Source organism: Carcharodon carcharias, chromosome 8 (assembly GCF_017639515.1).
Source record: "Carcharodon carcharias isolate sCarCar2 chromosome 8, sCarCar2.pri, whole genome shotgun sequence".
NCBI lineage: Eukaryota > Metazoa > Chordata > Chondrichthyes > Lamniformes > Lamnidae > Carcharodon > Carcharodon carcharias.
The window spans coordinates 36,065,787-36,092,845 of NC_054474.1; the positions used below are offsets into that span (position 1 = coordinate 36,065,787).

The 27,059-nt window shown below is 44.9% G+C and overlaps 1 protein-coding gene across 1 annotated transcript in view; it reads left to right on the top strand.

Moving 5' to 3' along the window:
• Positions 1 to 21,014, top strand: part of LOC121281423 (solute carrier family 22 member 5-like) — a 91,056-nt gene extending 70,042 nt beyond the window's left edge. The window contains exons 6-10 of the mRNA XM_041194368.1: positions 798 to 898; positions 13,031 to 13,245; positions 16,534 to 16,716; positions 20,456 to 20,591; positions 20,831 to 21,014. Coding sequence (XP_041050302.1) covers positions 798 to 898; positions 13,031 to 13,245; positions 16,534 to 16,716; positions 20,456 to 20,591; positions 20,831 to 21,014 — 819 coding nt within the window. The remainder of the gene's footprint in view (positions 1 to 797; positions 899 to 13,030; positions 13,246 to 16,533; positions 16,717 to 20,455; positions 20,592 to 20,830) is intronic.
• Positions 21,015 to 27,059: the final 6,045 nt, after the last annotated feature.

Consider the following 27,059-nt stretch of genomic DNA (forward strand, 5'->3'; position numbering starts at 1 on the left):
ACTGATGCACAGTGGCAATGGTGTGAACCATCTACAAGTTGCATTGCAGCAACTCACAAAGACTCCTTCAACAGCGCCTTCTAACCCCACAACCTCTATCTAAGAGCAGCAGTCACATGGGAATACCACCACCTGCAAGTTCTTCTCCAAGCCACACACCATTCTAACTTGGCAATATTTCGCCATTCCTTCGCTGTTGCTGGGTCAAAATCCTGGAACTCTTTACCTAACAGCACTGTGGGTATACCTACACCACATGGACTGCAATGGTTAAAGAAGGCAGCTCACCATCACCTTCCCCATGGCAATTAGGGATGGGCTATAAATGCTGGCCCAGCCAGTGAATCTCACATCCCATGACCGAATAATTTTTTTCAATAAGATACACAACATATTAAGTCCTGTGCACTTATTTGCCAGCACTTAGACCTGAAGGATATTGCTGGAAGAATGAAAATATATAACTTTATTTCCCACCTATAATCCACAAAATCATTTTACCTACCCAAGCAGAGACTGAGAATATATGATGTGAGCAGTATTCCTCTGTAAGGATTGAACTAGTAACATGTATTGTGACATGGCATTGCATGAATAAAATTGTTTTTTTAATGTTTATACTGAGCCCCACTTTTCTTATCTATAGGTGGTGGGGGAAGGGAAAGAACGTTTTTAGTGCACTGTTTTCAAATTATCCTCCTGGATTATCCATACCTATTAAGAACTAATAGAAATAGTAATACAGTTGTTTTCTCATAATCCATGATAACACTGAATCCTCTCTGTTTTCCTTTCAGCTCGAAGAGATGAAGGCTGAAAGCAAACAATCCCATTCAATTATTCACTTGTTTAAAACACGCAATATCCGAGCCATCACGTTCATAAACTTTCTAGTGTGGTGAGTATTTGATGTCAGAGATGGAGACCATTCAGCCTATTGAGCCTGCACTGGCTGTATTGAAGAACAATCCAGTTAGTCTCACTCCCTTGCTCTTTCCCTATAACCCTACAATTACTTTCTTCTTCAAGTTATTCTTCAATTCTATTTTGAAGGCTACAATTGAATCTCTATCCACCACTATCAGGCATTCCAAATTCAAGCCATCCCTTACATAAAATTGTCTTTCTCCTCTCATCTTTGGTTCTTTCTCCAATCACTTTAAATTTGTGTTTTCTGCTAATCAAATCTCTATCCCCTGAAAATGGTTTCTCTTTCCTTGCTCAATCTATAGACTTCATGATCTTAAAAACCTCAGCTAAACCACCTCTTAGCCTTAAGATAAAAGCAAAATACTGCGAATGCTAGAAATCTGAAACAAAAACAGGAAATGCTGGACAATCTCAGCAGGTCTAGCATCATCTGTGGAGAGAGAAACAGAGTTAACATTTCGAGTCCATATGACCCTTCTTCAGAGCTTTGAACAAGGGTCATACAGACTCGAAACATTAACTCTGTTTCTCTCTCCAGAGATGCTGCTAGGCCTGCTGAGTTTTTCCAGCATTTTCTATTTTTACTCCTCTTAACCTTCTTGCTCTAAGGGAGAAGCCACAGCTAATCCACTTTAATCCACTTAGTTGTAATCCCTCATCCCTGGAAACATACTAGCAAATCTTTTCTGTATCCTCTCCAATGCCTTCACATCTGTCCTAAAGTATGGCTCTCAGACATGGGTGTAGTATTCTATTTGGGGCTGAATAATGTTGAATATATTTTCAGCATAACTACCTGACTTTTGTATTCCATGGTCTAAAAATTGGTTTGCTCTTGTTTGTGGGAATGGGAGCCACAATTCACGTGCAGCCTATGCTGAGTCCGTGGAGGCAGGCAGCAGGCAAACTGTGCTGTCTTCTCATTTGAATGATTGTAGCATTTCAGCAAGTGCAATCTGTGGGCCAGATTTTAGGCATATTTTTGGCAGGGTGGCATGTAAAGTGGGGATGGTGCCAATCCCGTCACTTTCCTGCCCACCCCCAAGCTCACCTCGTTAACAGGTGCCAAGATGGGCAGACCAGCCGCCATATTTAAATAAGTAATCAAGTATCAACTGAGCTTATTAACAAGCCAATTAGCCTTCTTAATATACTGGTCATGCTATAACACAGTTAGTGGGGGCAGTCTGGCAGCAGTGGGCAGACATTTTCTTTAAAAATACCTTTTAAGAGGGTGGAAAGAGGGGTACTATCTTAGTGGGGGCGGGGGTGCACTTTGCGCATCAGAGCTGCCTGGCTGTGTGACTGTACGCTCAACAGAGGACCTAACAGCATGCAAGCATATGTTCCAGCTAGCCTGCACCTCTTAAAATCAACCTGTCTTCTATAAAAGGGAGCTGCTCTCAATGTAATGAAGCTGCTGCTAACTGCCTATAATGTGAGTAGCTATAAGAAGAAGGACATCAGATGGAGAGGCATCCAAGAGAGAGGGTGCCCAGCTTTGCAGATGTAGCTTTGGAGGCCTTTCTTCAGGAGGTTGACAGGAGTAGAGAGTCCATGTTTGAGACCCCCAAGGTTCACCCTCAGAAGGGAATGGGAGTAGATGACCAGGGAAGTCAACTACTAGTGTCTCACACCAAGGGCCTGGCAGCAGTGCTACACAAAGTTCATTGACCTCAGGTGGTGAGGTCTCAAAGGACATAATCGATCCATCACTCCACTAACCTCTAAAGCTAATCAATGCACCACACCCCATCACTCAACCAACAGCAATTGCCAGAACTCAGGACTCAAGCCAAACATTCAAATGCTCTTCCTCACCCTTGTACACCTCCCATTAGCACCAGTCTCACACCTGTTTCTTGCTGCTTCCAATTACCTGGAGCCATTCAGACACATTGCAAGACACTCACTGACACTCTTTGCTCTCTCTTGCCAGTCAAGGTTTCCCATTAGGTGGCAGAAGAACCGAAGCGGGATAGGCATGCCTTCAATACCAAAACTCACTGGAGAAGTCTGTGTTTGACATCATGGGGCTGGATGTTACAGAGGTCCTTTCATCTGATGCTACTGAGAGAATTCAGCAAAAAGATATGTTTCTGCCTTATGTCCCTTCTCAAATCCCATCTCACCTTCATCCAGCTAGCTGGCATGAATTGCAAGCCTCAGACCATGTGACCATGGACCTTTTGCTTTCCACTCCACCTGCCTTCACTCAACCTGACCCTTTCTTTCTGAGTTTCTGTTTTTGAATTACTCCCTGAACAACCAATGCAGCATTATGAGGAAAGGCAAGAGTTGCTATTGACATTTGAGAAAGAAGCAATGTCACTTGGTCTGACATTTACAACCAGTAGCTCTGATACTGGCACAACATGTAGTTTAGAGGGTAGTGAACAGTCAGGATTTGCTATTCAAAAAAGAAGGGAGATGGAAAGCAGGAAACTATAGTTAGATACAGTTACGCCACCTCTGTCATTGGGAAAATGCTGGAATCCATTACTGAAGAATGAGTAGCAGGATATTTAGAAAATCATAGTACAATCAAGCAGAGTCAACATGGATTTATGAAAGGGAAATTCAGTTTGATAAATTCATTTGAGTTCTTTTGGATTCAATAAGCAAGGTGGATAACAGGGAACCAGTTGATGTATTGCATTTGAAGTTCCAAAAGGCCATAAAAAGGTTACTGCACAAGAACTCATGGTCTATGGACAATATATCAACATGGATAGAGAGTTTGGAAACAGAGAGTCGGGATAAATGGGTCATTTTCAGGGTGCAAACTGGAGTGGTGTACCCCAGGGATCAGTGCTGGGGCCTCAATTATTTATAATCTATATGAATAAATTGGATGAAGGGACCAAGTGTACTGTAGCCACATTTACTGGCAATACCAAGATAGATAGGAAAGTGAGGCATACACAAGAGTCTCAAAGGGATATAGATATGTTAAATGACTGAGCAGATGGAGTATACTTTGGCAAATGTGAGATTGTCCATCTTGGCAGGAAGAACAGAAAAGCAGAATATTATTTAAATGGAGAGAGACAGCAGAGTGCTGCAGTGCAGAGGGATCTTGGGTATCCTTATACATTAATCACTAAAAGTTAGCATGCAGGTACAGCAAATAATTAGCAAGGCAAATGGAATGTTGGTCTTTACTCAAAGGAGTTGGAGTATAAAAGTAGGGAAGTCGTGCTACAACTGTACAGGGCATTAGTGAAACCACACTTTGAGCACTGTGTACAGTTTTGATCTTCTTACTTAAGGAGGAATGTAGTTGCACTGGAGGCAGTTCAGAAAAGGTTGATTCTGGGGATGGAGGGGTTGTCTTATGAGGAAGGATGAAAAGGTTGAGCCTATCATTGGAGTTTAGAAGAGTGAGAGCTGATCTTATTGAAAGATCAAGGAGCATTATACAGAGCATGGAGTTCATTTGTTGCAGCATGAAACTAGTGACCAGCTCCATAACAGCATTTGTGGACCCATTGCTGGTGCAGTGATGTGGCTGATGTCTCACCTTCCCCTGCAATACAGGCAGAACTCACTAGCCAGGATTCTGTCAGGCCTACGAGGGTCTCACCCATCAGGGAGCCCTCATCAGTTCCGTGGGGGAGGCCTGATGGAAACAAGTGTCATTCTGGCACTTAAGTGGCAATTGTCAGGCCTTCCCCTAGATTAAGGTTCCTGTTGGCAGAAGTCCCGCCTGCTGAGAGCTATTGGCCAATCTGAGGCCAGCAGCTCCTCATGCCACCAGTGCTAGTGGGAGTGGTGGCTGCCGGTAGCAATGCATCAACCAGAGGCTCAGGATCATGGTGGGACCCCAGACCACAGAAAAGTGATGGTAGTATAGAGGTCACAGGGCAGAGGTCATGGGAGAGAACGGGCAAGGAGTCTAGGGCAAGGGCAGGGGGTAGCTTTCATCCTTTCCTGATGCTTGGTCCCTCGATTAGGCACAGAGTGGTTGTGAGTGAGGGGGCCCTTCCTATGAGGCCACAATATAGGGTGTGCTGGGCAGCCTTCTGAGTCATGTGGCCCCCATTAAATCCCTGAGTCACCATTAAATTGCAGTGGGCTGAGGGATAATGGGTGTCAGTTGGCTCATTAATGAGCCTAATTGACATACTGCTGCTGCTGTCTGAGAATTCCTCCTCAGCCCCTTCCAACCTCCAGCTTAATCAGTGTAGATTTAGCTTCTGCCAAGAATCTGGTGAAGGCCTCTTCGATGATTAACTGAGCCCAGCCACCATGTTTCCCACCATGATGGGCTGCAGTATATCCAGCCCAATGTCTTATTGTTGCAGTGGAAGCTCAGATTGAGATCATGAGATCCATGTTTTCTACCATACAATCTCAAATTTCTGCCATAATGATTATGGATCTCAGTGCTCAACCAGGCATTTCAGCTCTCACAATAGTCCAGCAATCACATGAGATCCAAGGCAAAGTGGCATGTTGGATCCAAAATTGGCTGAGAGGCAGGAAGCAGAGGGTGATGGTGGAGGAATGTTTCTGTGACTGGAAGTCTGTTAGCAGTGGGGTTCTGCAGGATTTGGTGCTGGGGCCCTTTGTGGTGTACATAAATAATCTGGATTTAAATGTAGGGGGTATGATCAAGAACTTCGCAGATGACACAAAAATTGGTAGGGTGGCAAATAGTGAGGAGGATAGCCGTAAACTGCAGGAGGATATCAATGGACTGGTCAGGTGGGCAGAGCAGTTTCAAATGGAATTCAAATGAAAAAGCATGAGGTAATGCACTTGGGGAGGGCTAACAAAGCAAGGGATTACACTATGAATGGTAGGACCCTGGAAAGTACTGAAGATCAGAGGGACCTTGGTGTGCTTATCCATAAATCCCTGAAGGCAGCAGGGCAGGTAGATAAGGTGGTTGAGAAGGCATATGGGATACTTGTCTTTATGCACCGAGGCATAGAATACGTGAGCAGGAAGATTTTGCTGGAACTGCATAAAACGCTGGTTAGGCCACAACTGGAGTACTGTGTGCAGTTCTGGTCACCACATTATAGGAAGGATGTAATTGCACTGGAGAGGGTGCAGAGGAGATTTACCAGGATGCTGCCTGGGCTGGAGGTTCTGAGCTTTGAGGAAAGATTGGATAAGCTGAGGTCGTCTTCCTTGGAGCAATGAAGTTTGAGAGGGGACCTAATAGAGGCGAATATTATTATGAAAGGCTTAGATAGGGTGGATAGGAAGGCACTTTTTCCATTAGTAGAGAGGACAATAACCAGGGGGCATAGATTTAAGGTAAGAGGTAGAAGGCTAAGAGGGGAGTTGAGGAGAAATTTTTTCCCCAGAGGGTGGTGGGAGTCAGGAACTTACTGCCTGAAAGGGTGGTTGAGTCAGAAACTCTCGTAACATTTAAGATGTATTTAGATATTCACTTTCATTGCCACAGCCTCCAGGGCTATGGGCCAAGTGCTGGAAGATGAGATGATGAGATTAGTGTAGTCAGATGATTGCTGACTGATGTGGACATGATGGGCCAAATGGCCTCCTACTGTGCTGTAGACGTATGAGTCGATGAATCAGTCTTTGAACAGATTATAAAGATTGCTTAGGTGTCGCTTCAGGGAGTATCTGATGACAGAATTTGTGTTCGCACCACTGCCTCTCTGCCAATGCCCTTGCTATTGCCTGTCAGCCAGCCAGGCCAGACTTCTGCCACCCATGCTGAGGTGGTGCAGTCAGAGCCAGGCCCTCAAAGCCCAGATAAAAGCAAAATACTGCAGATGCTGGAAGTCTGAAATTAAAACAGAAAATGCTGGAAAAACCCAGCAGATCTGGCAGCATTTGTGGAGAGAGAAACAGAGTTAACGTTTTGTTTCTGTATGACTCTGCTTCAGAAAATGCCAGAGCCCAGAGCTGCTCAAGGGAGCTCTGCAAGGCACCTGCACTCTCCCCCAGTGAAACTCAGCAGCCACTGGGGTAGCACTGCTTAGGAGCACTAGGCAAGGCATCTACAAGAAGACACTAGGGTGATGTACAAAGGTGTGATTGAACATTGCACATGGATGGGAAGATGGGGAATAGTGGAGCAATGGTGATTCTAAGGGAACCAGAGTCTCAGCAAGAGCTTACAGACAGCCTTTCTGGGGTGAAGAGGCTCCATATCCCTCCTTCTTGCCTCTCATTCTCTTCTTCATCCACCTCCCCTTTCTGCGCCTTCTCCATTTCCTCCTTATCCACCTCTGGAGATGGCCTCCAGATGCCTGGTTGCAAGGACAGGCTAAATCCCAAAGTTGTGGAAGATTCAGAAGGCCATGACAAATTTGGACGCACAAGTATTATAGGACATCCTGTGAGTCGTCCAGGCAGCAGGGCTGTTGTTTGAAAATGCTGATCGTTTACTCCACGATGTTGCTGATTACAGCATGGCTCTCATTGTAGGCCCATTGTCCTTGGATGGTCAGGTGACGGAGGATTGTCATGCACCATGTCCACAGGGGCATCCCTTATCTCCGAGCAGCAAGTCTCTAATTCTTCATGGTGGCTTCAACATGTTGGCCACAGCTGACTTTTACAGTTGAAGGCATTGTGACTGCTGCCAGAGGAGTGGTCACTCACTACCGTGATAATGTGGGTGTGGTTGCACACCGACTGCACATTAATGGAAAGGAATCCTTTATAGTTCCTCTCCTTGTTTACATAAGGGATGTGCAGAGCCATGTACATGCAGTTGATGGTTCCCTGTACCATTAGAAATCCTGCTACCCTGGCAAAGACATGTGCTCTCTCATCCTCCTTCTCTCTTGTTAGAGAGAAAACAGTGAAGTTCCTTCTCCTGGCATTTTTACCTTGAAAATTTTCAGCTGGTTAGGAACAGCTAGAATAGATTTGCAAAGAGTGGTCATATCCGATGAACCAGATTGAATTTTTTAAAGAGGTGACTGAAGTAGTGAGCAAGGTAACAGCAATGGATGTTATTTACATGGACTTCCAGAAAGCATTTGATAAAGTCCATCGAAAGTGATACTTAGCTAAAGTTAAAACTCATGGATTTGAAGGCAAATTATTGACTGCTTCCCTGGCAGCAGCCACAATGCCTTCAACTGTAAAAGTCAGCAGTTACCACATCTTCAAGTCACCATGGAGAATCAGAGTCTTGCTGCTCAGAGACACCCTGTAGACACGGCTCATAACTCCTTTGTCACATGACCAGGTAAGATCTGGTTAGGAAATTGACTAAGAGGCAGCAGACCGAGAATAGGGAAAGTGGGTAGGCACTTTAATCAGTAGGATGTGACTAATGGCACCCAGCAAAGATCTGTGTTGGCGTCTGACCTACTTACCATGTCTTTTAATGACTTAGATGATGAGTTAGAAAGTTGAACATACAAATTTGCTAATGACATAAGGATAGATGGTGTTCTTAGCAATATAATATTGCAAAGGGATATCGATAGATTAAGTAAATGGACAAAGTTGTTGCAGATGGATTTCAATGAAAGCATCAGTGGATGCTAGAGATGAGTGCCATGTGCATTCCATTGCCTTGTTGCTGAACTCAGGTGAGCAGTGACAAGGCGAGAGGGATGAGGCATCTGGAGTCTCCCCAGTTCCTCATCCTTCTTGGGTCAGCAACAATGAGAAGGAGCTGCTTTCCACATCTGCACACTGCTCTCAGGGCACCCTGCTTTAGGCAGTGGCTCCTCAGCCCCTATGACACCAGTACCCAAAGCTGAAACGATGACAGATGGGGCCTTTGTATCTGCGGTGCCCCTCAGAATGTCAGGGCCCTCTGGGCCTCAGAAAGCTGGAGGATGGCTGCCACTGTGACCCCAGACCATGTGGTAGCAAAGTTAAAAGTCTGCCTCCACTAAAGCTGGCAGTGAAGGGGGAGCACCACAAAGGAGCTCTTGTGAAAGAATTAAAAAAACACACTGGATGTACTTGGGCATCACAATTGATTTGATAGTTAAGCTTCTCTGTTTGTAGTTGCTTATGTTTATAATGGTGATCTTATTTGGTTTCTGCAAGAGCCCTTTCATTGGCGCTGGTCCTTTGGCACTGCAGGATTGGCATGGGGCTCTCAAGGACTGGTCGTGGAGGTGGGGTTGTCATGATGACCCTGGCAGATGTGATCATCTTTTGTACATTGCAGATGCACCAGGTGGCAGTGGGCAAGAGGATGTGGGTTTAGAGCAGGCGTAAATGGAAACAGTGTAGGTGGAATGTGGACCTTTATTTGGTTGGGTGGCTGCAGTGGAAAGCGTCACCTGATTGAATGTGTGTAAGAGCATTACATGCCCCCCTTGTGCATATATCTTGGTGTCCTCCATTCAGTCCCTCAAATATATCAGGATAATGTGACTGGTTATCAGCTTCCTTGTCATCATCCTCATTTGAAGACGCCTCATGATACATTAATTTCTCATTAGCAGGGCCTCCCCCCTTTGCAGAGCCTGGTTATGTAAAGTACAATAGAACAACATTATCTGGAAGACCCTCACTGGGCCATATCGCATTACCATACCATAATGATTCAGGTACCTGAAGCCTCATCTTTAGGAGACCTATGGTCTGCTCAATAGTGGCTCGTGTCACCACATGGCTCACATTGTTTCACTCCTCTGCCTATGCCCTAGGGTTTCTCATTGGCATCAACAGCTATTTGTTTAATCCCTTGTCAACAAGAACCCACTCTTGAAAGCTTGCAGAAGTGGGGACTGTGAAAAGCTCAGGCACCTGAGAATACAAAAGTATCATGCATTGTAGCTGCCCACCGTTCACACACCTACAAGATCCACTGGTGCAATGAAACCCCTTCCTATTAATGAAGGCCCCTTGCAGGTTCGAGGGAGCCTTGATGATGACATGTTTGCAGTCTGTGAGACTTTGCAACTGGGGAAAATCCAGCGGCCCCCAATCTTCTAGCTTTCAGCTTGCCTGTTTGCATCAATTTGGTAATGTATGTTTTGGCAGACTCTCCTGAAGAGGCCATCAGTCACCATTTTGGTGCAGTGATGTATAATGGATCAGAAGATGCCACACATATGGTGGATCCCAAAATGAGCTGGATGTATAGAAACATGGGGCTAAGGTGAAATTAGTGGCCACTGGCCTCGGGTGGCCACCAATGCAGCCAGCATGGGAGAAAGGTGTTCATGGCTTCAGGGAGAGGTGCAGTATGGTGACACTGCCTCTCCAACACTTGCAGGTGGCTCATCTTTTGCCTGTATACCTATGCTACAGGAGACCTCCTTCTCTGTGCCGGCATCTACTCGCAGCCCCCTCTGCAGCCTTCTGCCACTTTCCCACCCTGAAGCTACTTCTGCAGGTGGCCATGAGGTTGCAGTTGTCTAGATCTGTGTGCCCACACCTTCATCCCTCTCAGGTTCTCCTCCAGAAAGAATGATGCTCATGGCACTGGGCACTGACAGTCTGAATAGGCCACCCTGCAAGTTGCTGCTGCAACATGGCCCTCCCCACCTGACCCCACTGTCAACCACTTTCAAGTGATCCATCTTTTAGGGATTCAACGGCATGATGGGGACTTAATCCAGGTCAATGGCTTTCCAACAATCTCTGCTCTGCGCTAAATACTGTGACTGTGCTGCACCAAACTTCCTATGAAGGCAAAATACTTGACTCCATGGCTGTTGATTGTAGCTGTGACCTCAGCTGCCACCCTGTTCCCACCGTTTAAAGCCTGCCGAGTCGCTGATGCCCTGTGCTCCTCACAAAATTCATAGAGGCCCACAAAATCACAGTCTATTAGATTCTTTAACCGTGTTAAATACCTACAAATTGCCTGTTTTGAAAAAGTGTGTGCCATTTTTCTGGCTTGCTTGTCTGGTTCAGACACAACTGAATCAAGAAACCATAGCTCTGTACGCTGTTTAAACATTTTGAATTGGGACAGTAGGTCAGCCGCATCCCAATTCAAACTGGGGAATGTTGTGGACATTCTGACAATATCCTTTGATGTTCATCCTTGTTATTTTCAGTTTATTGTTCAGCAATTCCCGAAGCCCCCCCATTATAATTGCAACCTTCTCTGACCCGATTTTATGCTAGTTTTCTTGTTTTTGTATGACTCTCCCTCGCTCACTGCTTATCTGGCTCACACCCTTGTCACTCGCCTTTCCCGATTGAGCTAACCCGGTGCTGATCCTCTTGATGCACTGTCCCACTCATGGAACTGACGAGCTATGTGCAGCAGTCTCACTATGGGGATACATATGCTAACCAGCTCTTTATTCAACCATCCTCTTGGCCTGCGTCTTCAAAGCTTTTCTGTGCAGTCACCACGCTGGGATTTCAACACTCTGACATTTCAGCTTCATTGTAGTCTGACCAAAACATCGAGGTTCATTTCATGCCATATAACACGATCTAAGGCTGTTCAGCATGTTGTACCTCTACTCAATCTTGCTGCTACACTATTTGACTACTGCTGAATGCCATGCTGTGTTTTTTTATTGATATTATGGCACCAATCACTCATAAGGGATCAGGTTTACATGTTGTGGGTTCATTTATTTAAACTAGACACATGAGAACATACATACATGGATAGAAAGCTTGAAGACATTAGCAGCAGGGCTGTGTCTGCTGTGTTCTGCTCACAGACCAAAGTGAAGCTGAGTCTGGTTCACATGACACACTTGCCTTCTATTGATGACTTGCTGCTAACTCCTAAAGACAAATTACAGCACTAACTCTTCCTACCATAATATATTACCTCACGCCTTACTGTGTTGAATTTCATCTGAGCGAAAAAAACATCCTCAGACTTGCTTATCAAATATGTTTGAGTTTCTTGGAATTCTAAAGAGTCCAAACTATGGGTCATGACCCTCAGTGGAGTCACAGAATAAGCAATTCGGGTGGTGAACTCTGAGACAGCAATGGCAGCCGTGGAGCAGAGACACAGATTTGACACCCTGGTATTGATGCGTGCTTTTACACGCGTGCAATTTTTTTGTTAGTGGGTGTGTCCGAATGAAAGGAGTGTTGAGACCTGATTGCTGCCAGCAACAGAGCCTGCAAAATGATAGGTTTCGGAGATTTTTTTTGCCTGTAACCCTGTCGTTTCAACTCTTACCGTCCCCATCACCCTCACACCCACCCCAGCAACTCTTTCCTTCCCTCTTAATTTTCACTCTGCAGTTGCAACAAGTGTGAAGCATTAAAATGGGGTCAGAGTGGGAAAAATAATTGAAGCACTGCATTAGAGGTTTTACTGAATAACTGGTATGGTCTTTCTCTGCAGATCTGAATATCTCTCCTTTACAGGAAGTTAACCTGTGCTAGCTATTTAAACCACCTTTAGACAGTCTTCCTTTCTGAACTTCCAACAACAGCGACGTTATATCATAGATATGTAGGGTCTGGTTGCATCATTGCTTTATTACTTACTGATCCAGAGACCTGGAATTTTGATCCAGAGATATGAATTCAGAACCCACTATTTTAGCTGGGGATTTGCAAGCAATTGTTTAAAAATCTGGAATCAAAAGCTAGTATCAGGAATGGTGTCCCTGTACCAAATGGAATGTGGTTAAAAAAATCACCACCGAAGCAGCCATTGTCCATACGCAACACGACCTGGACAACATCCAGGCTTGGGCATCCAAATAAAAGGATTAGGCTGAAATCCAATTGTATAGGAGTGTGAACCAATGGATATACTTCAATAAACTTAATTAAAAATAAAAATAAAAGCTCTATCAACTAAGGATAGGAAAGAAGGGAACTCACTGATGGATAATTGGGAGCTGATATGCTGTGGTACTCCTTGGGCCAATGGAAGGATAAAATTTGGAATGGTAGGGTGTACAGCATTTGATTTTCCAAACATTTTCCAATGAAGTTGCTGCTGTTAGAAGGGGCTACAAATTTAGAATATTGGTTACCTGCAGTGAATGTCCCTGTTCACTTTCTAGTGTTTGACATTGACTGAGTATGGCTAGCAGATGAGATGCCTGCCCAGTGGGAAATGATAGGTAGAACAGGGAGCACAAATCAGTGAGAAAGAAAATCATAACAAAAGCCAAAATATAAAAGGCAGGGTTGTGGAGAAATATTTTAAAAATTGATTTACAAGACGATTTTTCCCTTTCTGTTACAGGATGATTCTAACAGCTCAATACTTTGGCCTGTCTCTGAACACTCCTAATCTCCACGGTGATGACTATTTGAACTGTTTCTTCGCTGGTGCCATCGAAGTTCCGGCCTACATAGCAGCTTGGCTTTTTCTCCAGAGGTTTTCCCGAAAGTTCAGCCTTTCAGGCTCACTGTTTCTCGGTGGCATTGTCCTTTTCTTCATTCAGCCCATACCTTCAAGTAATCTTTTACGATGCAGCTAAACATTATCATAACCTATCTATTGTTAAACATTTTTAAGCAGCATTTCATGATCAATTGAAATGTACATGTATTGTAGCCCTTAAGAAATTTTAGCATTTTGGCACACTATTCCTCAAACTATGAAAATCCATCACAACTTCACTGATATTAGTTGTGTTGTAAAGATGAGGTGCTGTGAGGAGAACAGTGAGGGAGGGAAAATTGGTGGTTCACTGAGCCAAAGCCAGTCTTGTATATCTCATATTTTGTTTAACATCAGCATTGGCAGAAGAGCCTGAATTGTCAAAACAGCTTTTTGCCCCTTGTTATACAAAATTACACATAGGCCCAGAACTTCCAATGTCTGGGTGGTTGTATGCCAGAGGTAACCCCAGCCCCCCACAACCAGATGCACCAGGAGGAACCCCTCAGAAGTCCCCATGCACTGGCTACTCAGAATTGCCTTAGAAGTTTGGACTTCTGAAGGGCAATTCCCCTGCATCTGGAACCCTCTGAATCTCTGTGTTAAAGTTGGAGACTTTGGATAGTTCTAACTTACTTACCAGAATAGTTATCCAGAGAAAGTTATAAGTTTAACTCTACTACTGAGCCCCCAACTTCCCACTGGACTCCCTGACCTTCCCCCAGTCCCCCAACTATGTCTCCCCCCACCTCCCCCACCCCACCCCCAACTCTGGACATGACTATCCCCTGGCACCCCTACTACCATATCTCCTTAACTAGCCCCCACCACCCGCCCTGACCCAACCATCCCTCCGATCACCTGACTACCCCCACAACCTCCCTGATTACCCACCACCAACCCCACACCCCTGACTATCCCCACTCAATCCACCTTACCCTCTCATCCACTTCCTTAAACACATACCTCCTCTCTATAGTTTCTAAAGTGTTTTTGGGACATTTAAATTTACTGGAATATGGGAGCCAATGCTGGAAAATGGGGGTGTAGCTTGGAATCTCCCGATGATCCTGCACTACGAAGGAGGATTCTATGCTCCACATTTCTGAGGAAGCCCGGGTTAGAAGCCTGGGTAAAAGATGTGGAACTCTGGTGCAAGGTAAGTAAATAGGAATGGAATGGCAATCCAATGGTAATTGCCACTTCTTGGAAGGTTTGGCCCAAAACGTTATATTTTGCTCAAGAACCATAATGTGGTACAGCTGAAATTTACTCTAATTTTAGATTAAATACCACAACTGAAGCCAACACAATCTTAGCATATGACATACATTAAGGTGTGCATTAAACCTGTCCAGTCTATATTTACAGGTGCATCTGTAACCCCCATCTTGCCATCGCCCACCCTTACTGCTCACTCACACAAGAAAATAGATGCAACATCGGTTACCTTGAGAGAATTAAACCCCATATACAATGTGCTGTGGTTTCCATTGAGTTTCAGAGTGTCAATGCTTAAGTACAGGCACTGCCATAAAATGTACAATGCAACAGGTGAAATTCCGCTGATGTGAACTCTGACCTGTCATGAATTCACACACAGCCACTAAAATCTTGACAATGCAACTTTGTTTCCAGGCCCCCATGATAGCTGCACTGTAAGTGGGTCCTGCTTACTAAGTACTGTTTCTCATCCCTTCAAAACCACCATCATTAGCCCCTTCCTCAAATTACCCACAATCAAACTTCAATTCAGTTCTCAACTTATCCTCCCCAAATCCTTCAATTTGTTATGGCCTCCCCATTCAATGCAGATCTCTCCTGCAATTCTATGTTTAAATTCTGCCAATCAGATTTTCAACTTGGCATGGTGCTAAAACTATCCTCACTAAAGTTATGACCAACATTCACTGTGAATGACTATTGTATGTGATCCTTCCTCATCCTTGTCAATCTCTATGTAGCTTTTGACGATGCTATCGTCCTCCAACACCTTTCCTTGCTCAATCAGAGGTATGTTGGCCAAAATGATTTGTATTGTCACATTAAGGCACAACTAAACATGTATATGTTTTTTTTGGAAAAAAATCACCTTTGTTTATAACCGCCTTCAAGTGTCAGCAAAGTTCTCCTGTAACTTCCTTTCATTTTCTAGCTTTCCTGTACATTTTTCTGAACAGTTAGCTTTGATCTCCTTTCAATCAGCATTGGCAACCATAGATACTTTTGACACAGCATATCCTTTCCCTTTCTGAAGCTAAAGTACTCTAGGAGAAATCCCATTTGCACACCTTAACATTTGCAAGGAGATTTCCACAGAGCAGAAAATTAACTAGAAAAGATACATAAATACTGAGGCTGCTAGAACAGATCAAAGACTAGGAATTCTGTGGTGAGTATCTCAACTCTGACTCCCATTAGTCTTTCCACCATCTGCAAGACACATGTCAGGAGGATGATGGAATACTCCCCAGTTGCCTGGATAAGTGTAGTTCCAACTCATAAAGCTCCACACCATCCTGACAAAGCAACACATTTGATTAGCACCCACTCACCACCTTAAACATGTACTTCCTCCACCACCAGCACACAGTGGCAGAATTGTGTGCCATCTACAAGTTACACTGCAGCAACTTGCCGAGGCTCCCTCAACAGCATCTTACAAACCCGTGAATTCCTAGAAAAAGCATGGGAACATCATCGCCTGCAAGTTACGCTCCAAGTCACACCATCCAGATTTGAAAAATACATAATAAAAAAGGAAGCCTTGCATTTATATAACTCTTTTCATGACCACCAGGAATTTCAAAGGGCTGGACAGCCAATGAAATACTTTTGAAATGCAGTCACTCTTAATATAGGAAAAGGGGTAACCAATTTGTTGTCATTGAAGCCCTCATCCAGGCATGATTACTCCACTGTTATCCTAACCAGCCTCTCGTCCTCTACGCTCAGTAAATTTAAGTAATTCAAAAAATTGTTGCTCATATACTAACCCACAACAATGCTCTCTTGCCCATCACTCCTGTCTCCAATGACCTGTATTTGTTGCCAGTCCCTAATGCCTCAAATTAAAACTTTAATTTATGTTATTATATCTTTGCACATCAGTGTAGAATCTCATACATTAGGAACATTTATTGGGGTATTGTGGATTCATACATTTTCATCCGTTCATTTTTGTGGATGGGAAGCAGCATCATAAATTCCCAATATATACTCCTAGCTGTCATGGATTTGTGCCCAAAGCATGTATTTGGAAAGTCAGCCCATGTGTTGAATGTGTGACAGGATTATACAGACATGCTCTTGTAAACAGGTGCATCTTCCACTAAATTTACTGCTACCTATATATTTTCTAGATCTTTTAGCACTTTCCACTGTGCTGGTGATGATTGGAAAATTTGGGGCCACAACTGCCTTCTCCATAGTTTATGTCTACACAGCTGAGCTGTACCCAACTGTGGTAAGAAACATGGGTGTTGGAGTGAGCTCGATGGCCTCCAGGCTGGGCAGCATCATCTCACCTTACATTTTTCATCTTGGTAAGATGAGTTTAACTTCTGTATGAAGGTATAATAGAAATGAAGTTTCTTGCATTACCCTGATGCTAATAGACTATTCCCAAATCCAAACTATTCATGTGCACATGGTTTAAATAAAGAGAGAATGAAGCAATAAATATGTACACAAAACCTGACCAGCCCACCCTTCCTCAGAGCCACAAATCTCTCACTCACCATCCATTGTTCTTTATCCAGCTGTCTGAGTCTAAGGATGCCAGTGGGAATTTGCGCTGTATTGTGCGACACTGGCCTAATTCATAACGCAGTCAGGGGTTTTTCGGTGTTTTGCGCGGCGGTGTGGGCTGGATAGCTTGTGCCCCACCATCATATCCAGGTGCCATATTTAGAAGGTGCCCAGATATCAACTAACCCACTGTTGAAGGAGAAGATCCATCTCCTGGAAGGACCTGAAGTTAGAAGACCCATGTCATAGATGCTCCACCTACCCATTACTGAACATGATATTCTGGGGTCCGGATCCTGGAGGACTCCATCTTCCCTTCCGATCTCCACAAGTTACCATATGCCTTCTTACAGACATTTGCACACCACGTTGGTAGACATGTTCTGGGCCAGTGTCAAAGCCCACGGATGGCGCAAATGATTGAGGAGGGGAGTACGATTCCGGTCGGGCCTTCACCTGCATCCTATTAACAGATGCAAAACAGTTTCACACCGGCCTCTGGTGCGAATGAGGACCCACCATGATGGGCAGGAGCACACGTTCCCACCATTTTATGCTGGCAAGAAACTGACTTTTTGACTCCTACCGCATTATGACCAGCTCTGCCATTAAACCCGCTGCAGGCGGGGGGGCTGGAACATTCCACCTCTTGATTTTGAAGAAGTGACTAAGCAATAAACAGAGTCATTTTAATTACTCAGAATATTTGAAGACTGGAGCCATTCACAATACAGTTATCCCTCATTTAGCGCTCCTAATGTGTTCCAAAAAATGGTTTGTTAAATGAAAACGTGCTAAATGAAAACCACTTTCCTGTAAGAAACCATGCAATAAAGGTGAGTTATGTCCCTCACCTGTAATTTTCACATTAAAAACCTATAGGTTACCTTGAACCTAACAGGTTTAAAAATTGTCAATTTACTCTTAGTAACCTACCTCCCACTCACCATTTCCTGCCTTCCACTTGCTGCTTCCCTCTCCCTCCCACTCGCTGCTTCCCTCTCCTGGCCCCCTGCTCTCCATTTCCCTCTTTTGACCCGTTTCTCAACCTGTTCACTCTCTCCTGCTCACCGCTTCCCTCTCCCTACCCTTCTGCTCTCCACTTCTCTTTCATAACCTTCTCACTCGCACTCCCCTTTCCCTCCACTCCCACTTTTCTCTCCTTGACATTCACCGCTTCCCTCTCCCTGCCTCCAACTCTTCCTTCTCCTGACCCTCCCACTCACCACTTTCCTGAAGTCCCCTCCCGACTTGCTCACTCCCTCCCTATCAGCAATTCCCTCTCCTGCCTGCTTGCCACTTCTCTCTCTCACGCTCTTGCTCCTTCACTCTTGCCACCCCTCTCCTGAGCACTCTTTCATAGTGAGGGTTCAAGCGAGGGACAGCAAGCAAGGCAGCAACCAGCAGTGTTGGGAGAGGGAAGTGGTAAGCAGGAGAATTGGGAAAGGGAAGCAGTGAGATGAGGGTTGAGAGAGGCAAGCAGCAAGTGGGATGGTTGAGAGAGAGAAATAGTGAGTGGGAGGGTCAAAAGAGAGGAACGGTGAATTGGAAGGAGAGGAAAGCAATAAGCGAGAAGGCCAGGAGAGGGAAGCAGCTAGCGGAACAGAGTGGGGAGGGTTGAGAGAGATGGCGAACGAAGTAGCAGCAGGTTTAAGAAATAGAGCATGTGCAATTACAGCACACTTCTTGGCAAATGTGAAATAACTGCACTAAAACAAAAATGGAGGCAGCACTATTCAGGTAAGTTGTGTTATTTACAAATTGTGCTAAAATGAAAACCTGCTATTAGAACTTTAAGTGGAGAATATCTGCGCTGGAGGTCAGCCATCTCATTACCCACCTAAACCTGATGGCTCTCTTTCAGCTTTTCCATCTCCCACCTCCTCCCTGGTGTGTCCACCCAGCAATTGTAGATCTTCCTCCTCAGGTCTACTGAGGGGTTTGTTCATTTCCGTTCAACCACCCCTTTTATTTTGCAAAAATATAAAAAGGTTAGTTATTAATTCAAAATTTAGCTTCACCCTGGTATCTGAAAGAATTCCATTGTGCAAATTGCATCAGATACCAGAAATACAGCAGCAATTCCTTCACTTTTCATTCAAAAGTCATAACCTTTGATCTCAGAAGCTGGGTTAGGAACAGTAGAATGGTGCGAAATGGATGTGTGGCTCTGTGGGGTGATGTGATAAGGTATAAATGGGTCTTTTTCTGGTTGGCAGGATGTAATGAGTGATGTGCCACAGGGATCAGTGCTGGGGCCTCAACTTTTTACAATTTATATAAATGACTTGGATGAAGGGACCAAAGGTGTGGTTGCTAAACAAAGATAGGTAGAAAGGTAAATAGTGAAGAGGACATAAGGAGGCTGCAAAGTGACAGACAGGTTAAGTAAATGGGCAATGATCTGGCAAATGGAGTATAATATGGGCAAATGTGAAATCATTCATTTTGGCAGGAAGAATAAAAAGGAAGCTTATTATCTAAATGGTGAGAGATTGCAGACCTCTGAGAATCAGAGGTATCTGAATGTCCTAGTGCATGAATCGCAAAAGGCTAGTATGCAGGTTCGGCAGGTAATTAGGAAAGCTAAGAGAATGTTATCATTTATTGTGAAGGGAATTGAATACGAAAGTACGGGGGGGTTATGCTTCAGTTGTACAGGGCACTGGTGAGATCACACCTGGAGTATGGTGTACAGTGTAGGTCATCTTATCTAAGGAAAAATGTAAATGTGTTAGAAGCAGTTCAGAGAATGTTTACTAGACTAATACCAGGAATAGGCAGTTTGTCTTATGAGGAAAGGTTGGGCAAGTTACCCTGGAATTTAGAAGACTACAAGATAACCTGATTGAAACCTTTAAGACCCTGAGGGATGTGGAGAGATGTTTCCTCTTGTGGGAGAATCTAGAACTAGGGGTCACTGTTTAAAAATAAGGGGCTTCTCATTTGAGACAGGGATGAAGAGAATTATTTTCTCTCAGAGGATAATAAGTCTTTGTAACTCTCTTTCTCAAAAAGAGGTGGAAGCAGAGTCTTTAAATATTTTTAAGATGATCTAGATAGAATCTTGATTAACAAGGGTGTGTAAGGTTATCAGAGGTAGGCAAGAATGTGGGGTTGAGGTTACAGTCAGGTCAGCCATGATCTTCTGAATAGCAGAGAAGGCTGAAGGGGCCGAGTTGCCTACTCCTGCTCCTAATTCATATGTTCGTATGTTTGTATCTCCTGTGGTTATGTAGCATTGACTGCCTGTACTGACTCCTTCCATAGAAATATCATGGTGATGCAGTACAGAGGGGTATCTTCTAAATTTAACCAGTAGGATATTCCTGGTTCTTCCTGTATGCAGTAAACTGAACTCAAATACTAAGTATGCATTAATATTTAATAACCTAAAATATGTATATATAAATGTATATAACCCATTAAGGGCAGCTGTTGAACACAAGACCTGTGTTATATATATTGAATATGACTCTATGTTGATGTGCTGGTCTTCTCCTAACAGATAACTTATGCTCTATATTTTCACAGGCTTTTATCATGAGTTTCTGCCTTACATTCTGATGGGGAGCTTGACGATATTTTCAGCATTTCTGGTCTTGTTTCTACCTGAAACAATCAATATTCCCCTCCCTGAAACCATTGGCCAGATGCAGAAAATGAAGAGGTGCGTCTGTACAGTCTTTATTGGCTGGATTTTTCTTGCCCGTGAAAATGGGAATGGAGGCAGAGGGGGAAGGGGTGCTGGGAAAATTGGGAGGGTTCAATGTCAGGACAGCACCTAATACATTTCTGCCACCAGTAAGCTTTTCCAGTTTCAGGCTGGTAAAAGGATCTGCTGCCCACTCCATAAAGATTGATAGCCAATAGAAGTGGTTTAGGCCCCAATTTGGGATGATTTTGCAGAATTGCCAAGACAGTCACACTGGTAAAGCACGCTCCCCCCTCCGCACGCAAGGCCACCAGTTCATTAGAGGCAGCCTCTGGTGACAGGCTGGAAATCTGTGATGATTTCTCCAGAGGCTCAGTGCCCCAATGGCAGGGCCGCATAGGTGAAAAGTTACAATTGAGGATGCGTCCGATCAAGTGAACGTCTTTCCACTATGTCATGTACCTATCAGTTTCGGGGATCTTCAGTGCAGCCCTTCTCTGTTGCCCAGCGAGGACACCTTAATTTTGAGCTGCCCTCACAGTCCCCAACCTGTCTTAGCAGCGCCCACCACTTCCGGTGGGGGTGCTGGCCAATCATTGCAGCAGCCCTTTGATTGGGCCTCCCACCTCGCTGGACAGCCCACCATCCTTAATTGGACGGGACCTCTGGAGGTAGCTTGTTAATTGGATTCCTCTGGGGAGATTGGGAGTGACAACCCTCCACGGCCACTTCCAGTTTCCTGATCCAGAATTGAACAAGTTGTCGGGGTCCTGACAATCCTGAGAAAACCCAACCCCTTGATTCAGTCTTTTTTCACATTTTTTGCTGCGAACAACAACTTACAATTGTAGAATGCTTTTAATGTCCCAAGGTGCTTCATAGGGGAGAAAAGAAGCAAATATATATCCTTTGTGAGAGAGTTGGAAGAGCTGACCAAAAGCCTGGTTGAAGATGTCCATTTTAAATAGAGGGAGATAGACAGAAAGCTGGAGGCATTTGGAGAGAGAATTTCACAGAGCTCTACTGTGCTAGCTATTACAATGTTCAGGAGCAGTGGCACCAGGAATGGTGGTGGTCCGGAGCAGGGTGAAAGAAGATCTAAAACTAAGAAGTTGGATCTTATATAAGAGATCAGCCTGTATGAGAACCATTTCAATGTAACTCCTGTTAGAGTACTATTGTATTTCATGCCATCCCTAGTTTTAGAGCTAATTGGCCAAGACAGTGAGTGGTAATGGAATATTTGGCTATTGAGTCTCATTTGAATTCCACACCTGCACTTTTCAGCAGAGATCTCTGGAGAACCTTGGCTTTTCATGCACACTACCCCCGGACCCCAACCTTCCAGGGATCACCGGGGTGCCAATTGTGGTTGGACGTATTCCCGGAAGTTTCATCATGACTCCTTCTGCTTCCAATCACTGCATCCTGTTATCCCCACCTCCAATGTTTTTATCATTGGACCGTAACTTCCAAGCTCCAGCGAACTGCATCTGGGGAATACTTCAAAAGATACGCTGGGGAGCAGTACCCCCACCCCCACCCCTACCCTGCCCACCACGCAGTCATTCCCAGGTAAGGGTTGCACAGCAATTGCCTGGGAGGTGCAAACTTCCTCGCACTGGGAACCATCTGAAAATTGCGGATGGCTCCAACTGTGTTACATCTATGGTTATCCAGAAAAAGTTAGAAGAATTAAAACCACTTCTAGCTTCTGGGTAACTATTGTATAGATGCACACCAACCCCCCTAAGGGATTCCTTCCACACCTCTAAATCTTCAGTGTACTCCCCTTACCCCCGAGTACTCCCCTATCATGGGACACTCCCCCACAACAGGACTTCCCCCAACTCCCGGCTACATGCCGCCCCCTCCCAGCCACCCGAGGGCCCGGTCCAATCTGACCAAACCCCAAACTACCCGATCCCTTATCGACTGCATAATCTCCCACCCCCGACATGCTGATACTCCCCCGACCCTTGACTGACCAATTGTGCAAACCCCCCCGCCCCCCCCCCCCCACCCCCCCACTGCCCTCGGAGTGCCCAACACCTGCCCACCCACTGGCACCCCCCCCCCCACGCCCCCACCGAGTGTCCAGTGCCCAACACCACCCCCACCCCCTGGAGACTAGCAGATCTCCAGCCACCCCTCCAATCAGCCCTTCCCCTCCCGAGTGGCTGATGCTCCCCCATCTCCCGACTGATCAACCACCCACCCACCCCTCAACTGGCCTACACCCCCCGCCCCACCAGAGTGCCTGACCGTCCCACCACTGCTGAATGGCCGACCCCGTTGACACCCACCCTCTCTGCCTAATTGGACAAAATACCCACCCACACACCCACAACCGCTCCCCCCCAAAACTGGCTGAACCCCCAAACCCGCCGACTGGCCAAACACCCCACCCCCAACTGGCTGACCACCGCCCCCACCCCCACCCCAAATTCTAACCACTTACCTGACAAACATACCTTCTCCCTAGCTTAAAAGTGGCATGACCTTTAAACCGATCTGACTTACAGCAGCCGGTGTTGCCTGAAGGCTTCAGGAGTGCTTTGGACTGCACAGTTCTTGCTCGGCCTAATTCAAAAGGTTGGACGATACGGGATTGACAAGATTCCATGATAAAGGAAGTAGGAGCAGAGTGGCAATCCAAGTCTGATTGCCACTCCGTGGAAATTCAGGCCTATTGTATCAGCTATGGTTCAGGTTCTAGTGCTCTCATCTCTGATCGTCAGGAGGGTGTGAGTTCAAATCACATCCTGGAGACTTGAGTGATTATCTGGTGATTGTCACCATGCTGCATGAAAACTGGCTGCTGCATTCCTACATCAATTTAAAAAACAGTGACTCTACTTCATTGACTGTAGAACAGTTTTAAATCTCTTGAGGTCTTGAAAGGCACTGTACAGATTTAATTTTTGTTTTATAATTAATAGAGGAAACTGTTCAAAGAATATGAAAAAGTAATGTCCCAATTACTTTTTATTCCATGTTGCTTGCAGCAGTGACTAGGAGTTTAATATTTATTTCTTGAAGACTGCAGAACATTCTTGGAGGGTTGGCAACCCCATAAGGGCCACTGAGGTTAATGGCAGCATTCCCACCAGTGTTTCAGATTAATTAACACCACACAGATTTGGCAGTAAACTTATGATCTCCTGATTTGTAGGTTTTAATATCACAAGTTGTAGCAGATTTAGTTGAAAACAATGGACATTGTACATTATAGCAGGAATGAGGTGCTGTCTGGATTTCCTGCAACATTTCTTTCAAAACTTGTTAATATTCCTAACAAAGAAAGTAAGCCTAATGTATAACAAAAACAAAAATACCTGGAAAAACTCAGCAGGTCTGACAGCGTCTGTGGAGAGGGATACGGTTGACATTTCGAGTCCAAATGACCCTTCATCAGAACTAAGACATATAGAAATGAGATGAAATATAAGCTGGTAGAGGAGGGTGGGACAGGAGAGCTCGATAGGGGGCCAGGGATAGGTGGAGGCCAAGTAGAGACTGCCAAAGATGTCATAGACAAAAGGACAAAGGGGTGTTGACGGTGGTGATATTATCTAAAGGATGTGCTAATGGGGACATTAAGGGAAGCAAGCTAGTGGCAGATGGCCCTAGTGCAGATGGAGTGCAGAGAAGGGATCGAAATGGGCTAAAAGGTGGAGATGAAACAATAGATCGAGGGAAAAGAAAAAAAATATAGTTGTAAAAAAATTCTAAATTATTGGAAAAAGGGGATTGGAAAGGGAGTGGGGATGGAGGAGAGAGTTCATAATCTGAAATGGTTGAACTCAATATTAAGTCCGGAAGACTGTAAAGTGCCTAATCGGAAGATGAGGTGCTGTTCCTCCAGTTTGCGTTTAGCTTCACTGAAACATTGCAGCAGGCCAAGGACGGACATATGGGCATGAGAACAGGGTGGTATGTTGAAATGGCAAGCGACGGGGAGGTCTGGGTCATGCTTGTGGACAGACTGAAGATGTTTCGCAAAGCGGTCACCCAGTCTGCGTTTGGTCTCTCCAATGTAAAGGAGACCGCATTGGGAGCAGCGAATGCAGTAGGCTAAATTGAAGGAAGTGCAAGTGAAGTGCTGCTTCACTTGAAAAGAGTGGTTGGACCCTTGGACGGTGAGGAGGGGGCAAGTAAAGGAGCAGGTGTTGCACCTTCTGCGGTTGCATGGGAAGGTGCCGAGGGAGGGGGTTGAGGTGTAGGTGGTGATGGAGGAGTGGACCAGGGTGTCCCGGAAGGAATGATCCCTGCGGAAAGCTGCCGGCGAGGTGAAGGGAAGATGTGTTTGGTAGTGGCATCATGCTGGAGTTGGACGAAATGGCGGAGGATGATCCTTTGAACGCGGAGGCTGGTGGGGTGATAAATGAGGACAATGGGGACCCTATCATGGTTCTGGGAGGGAGAGGAAGGTGTGAGGGTGGATGTGCGGGAGATGGGCTGGACACGGTTGAGGGCCCTGTCAACCACCGTGGGTGGAAAACCTCGGTTAAGGAAGAAGGAAGATTTCATATATCAGCTTGATGTCTCTTATTCTCTTAATTCTAATACAATTTCCAACAGCACATTTATTGTTGAACGTGGACTGTTTTTGCTTGTGCACCCTGTCCACTGAGTTGACATTGATTTTTCGGATCAATCTGAGTTTGATTGAAAGGTGCCAATCTCAGTTTTAAAGTTCACATTATCTTCTTACCTGACATCCCAGCATGATTTATTCTTAGCAATCTGTGGCACAGTAGTGCCTTGGTACATTAGCAAACTCCATTATCATATTACCTGACCCTTTACCTTTTTGGGTTACCCAAATAAAATCAATCTGGGATGAAATGAGCAGAATGTGACAGGAAAAATTCAGCTAATGTGCATTATTTATAATTTTTAAAATCTGATTGCAGGTTCAAATCCAGGAGCACTCACAGAAATCATTACTGTTTTAATAAAAATGGAACAACTGGAGAAACCAATATGGTGGTCAGTAGAAAGGAAGAAATTTAGCCCAGCCCTGGCCACAGATCAGCAACAATGGAGAAATGGACAAGCAATTGTTTATTTCCAGTTTATGTCATGGACTAACATTATTACGAAGTTGAGCTATACCTAGCAGTGCAATCAAGGTACTCAGGGACCACTGTCAAATATTCAAATCACCAGGATGCTGCACCATTTTATGCTTCTTACATTTTCTCACGTTCATTTGGAACCAATAGTGTATTCTTGTGTAACACAAAACTTTATGTCACAGATGGGCTAAAAGTGTGTTATGAAGTCAATTTTGATATTTGTACAACAGACCAATGGGGCACCCTGGCCACCCGGTCAGTCACCCATAACTGCAGTGAAAAAATGTTTCAATTCTGAGGTGCTAGCCTCATTAAAATCCAGCCACTGAAATGCGGGGGCACCAAGGGCCATCCAAATGTAATTCCCAGGATTAAGGCCTCCCAATATCCAGCTGCCCTGGCTGCCAGCAAGGTCATAAGATGTCACCAGCTGAGATTACTTTTGAGGAACCTGAAAGAGGTATATCTGCTTCTCTGCAACCAACAAAAATATTAGCAGACTTACCTTGGCTGGACTTATTGGCCCCCATTTCCAATGGAAATGCTGGATCTGTGCACAACACCTGCACTGACCAGTTCTAATCCAAAATTGCAATCCTTGGAGTCTCAATTTACATGTTAAAAGGAGCCTGCCACTGAAAACTGGTGGAGGATTTGGGCTTTCAATACCTAGTTCCATTCAAAATATCACAGGGCTATTCGCTCTTCTTAATGTAGCAGTAGGCTACCAACCCCATTGTGAGCCCATATCTACCCTTTTAGTGCCTGCAATCCTCCTCCTTCTTCCGGTGCTATGCTTTAAGAGGGCATTGGCAACCATGAACTTCCATTGGATTGGTCCATGATTATGCTTGGCAAAGTACTGCAGTTGTTTGCCATTGTTTTCAGTGCCTGCAACAGAAGGGAAAATTAACCCCATGTGAATCATAATCTCCCTCTGGTTTCTCTCCCAGGAGGAACAATTCTGCCCCTGACCATGAACCAAACAGCAGCAACAAACCAGTGCCTTCCTTTCAGCTGATACTGTCAGCTATTCTTACTCCTGTCCCATTCACTGACTTGAATCCAAACTCCCACTGCTGGAACTAAATGGGAAATAGATACAGGGAGAAGAGATTTAAACAGGGATCAGGACTGAAATTGGGAGAGATAGTTAACTTTTAAATAGAACAAAACCAGAGAAGTGAAGTAAGAACTGATGAAAAAATAGTCTGACTGAAATGATAAATAACAGGAAATAGTGGCCAGATCTTTTGGTCTCCCACCCCCTAACCCCCCTACCCCCTCCCCTGCAACCCGATCATCTGACAACCCCGTTCCTAGATTCCCCCACCCCAACCTGACCTGACCTCACCTACTCCACCTCAAGCCCCGAACCTAACCCGACCTGACCCGGCCT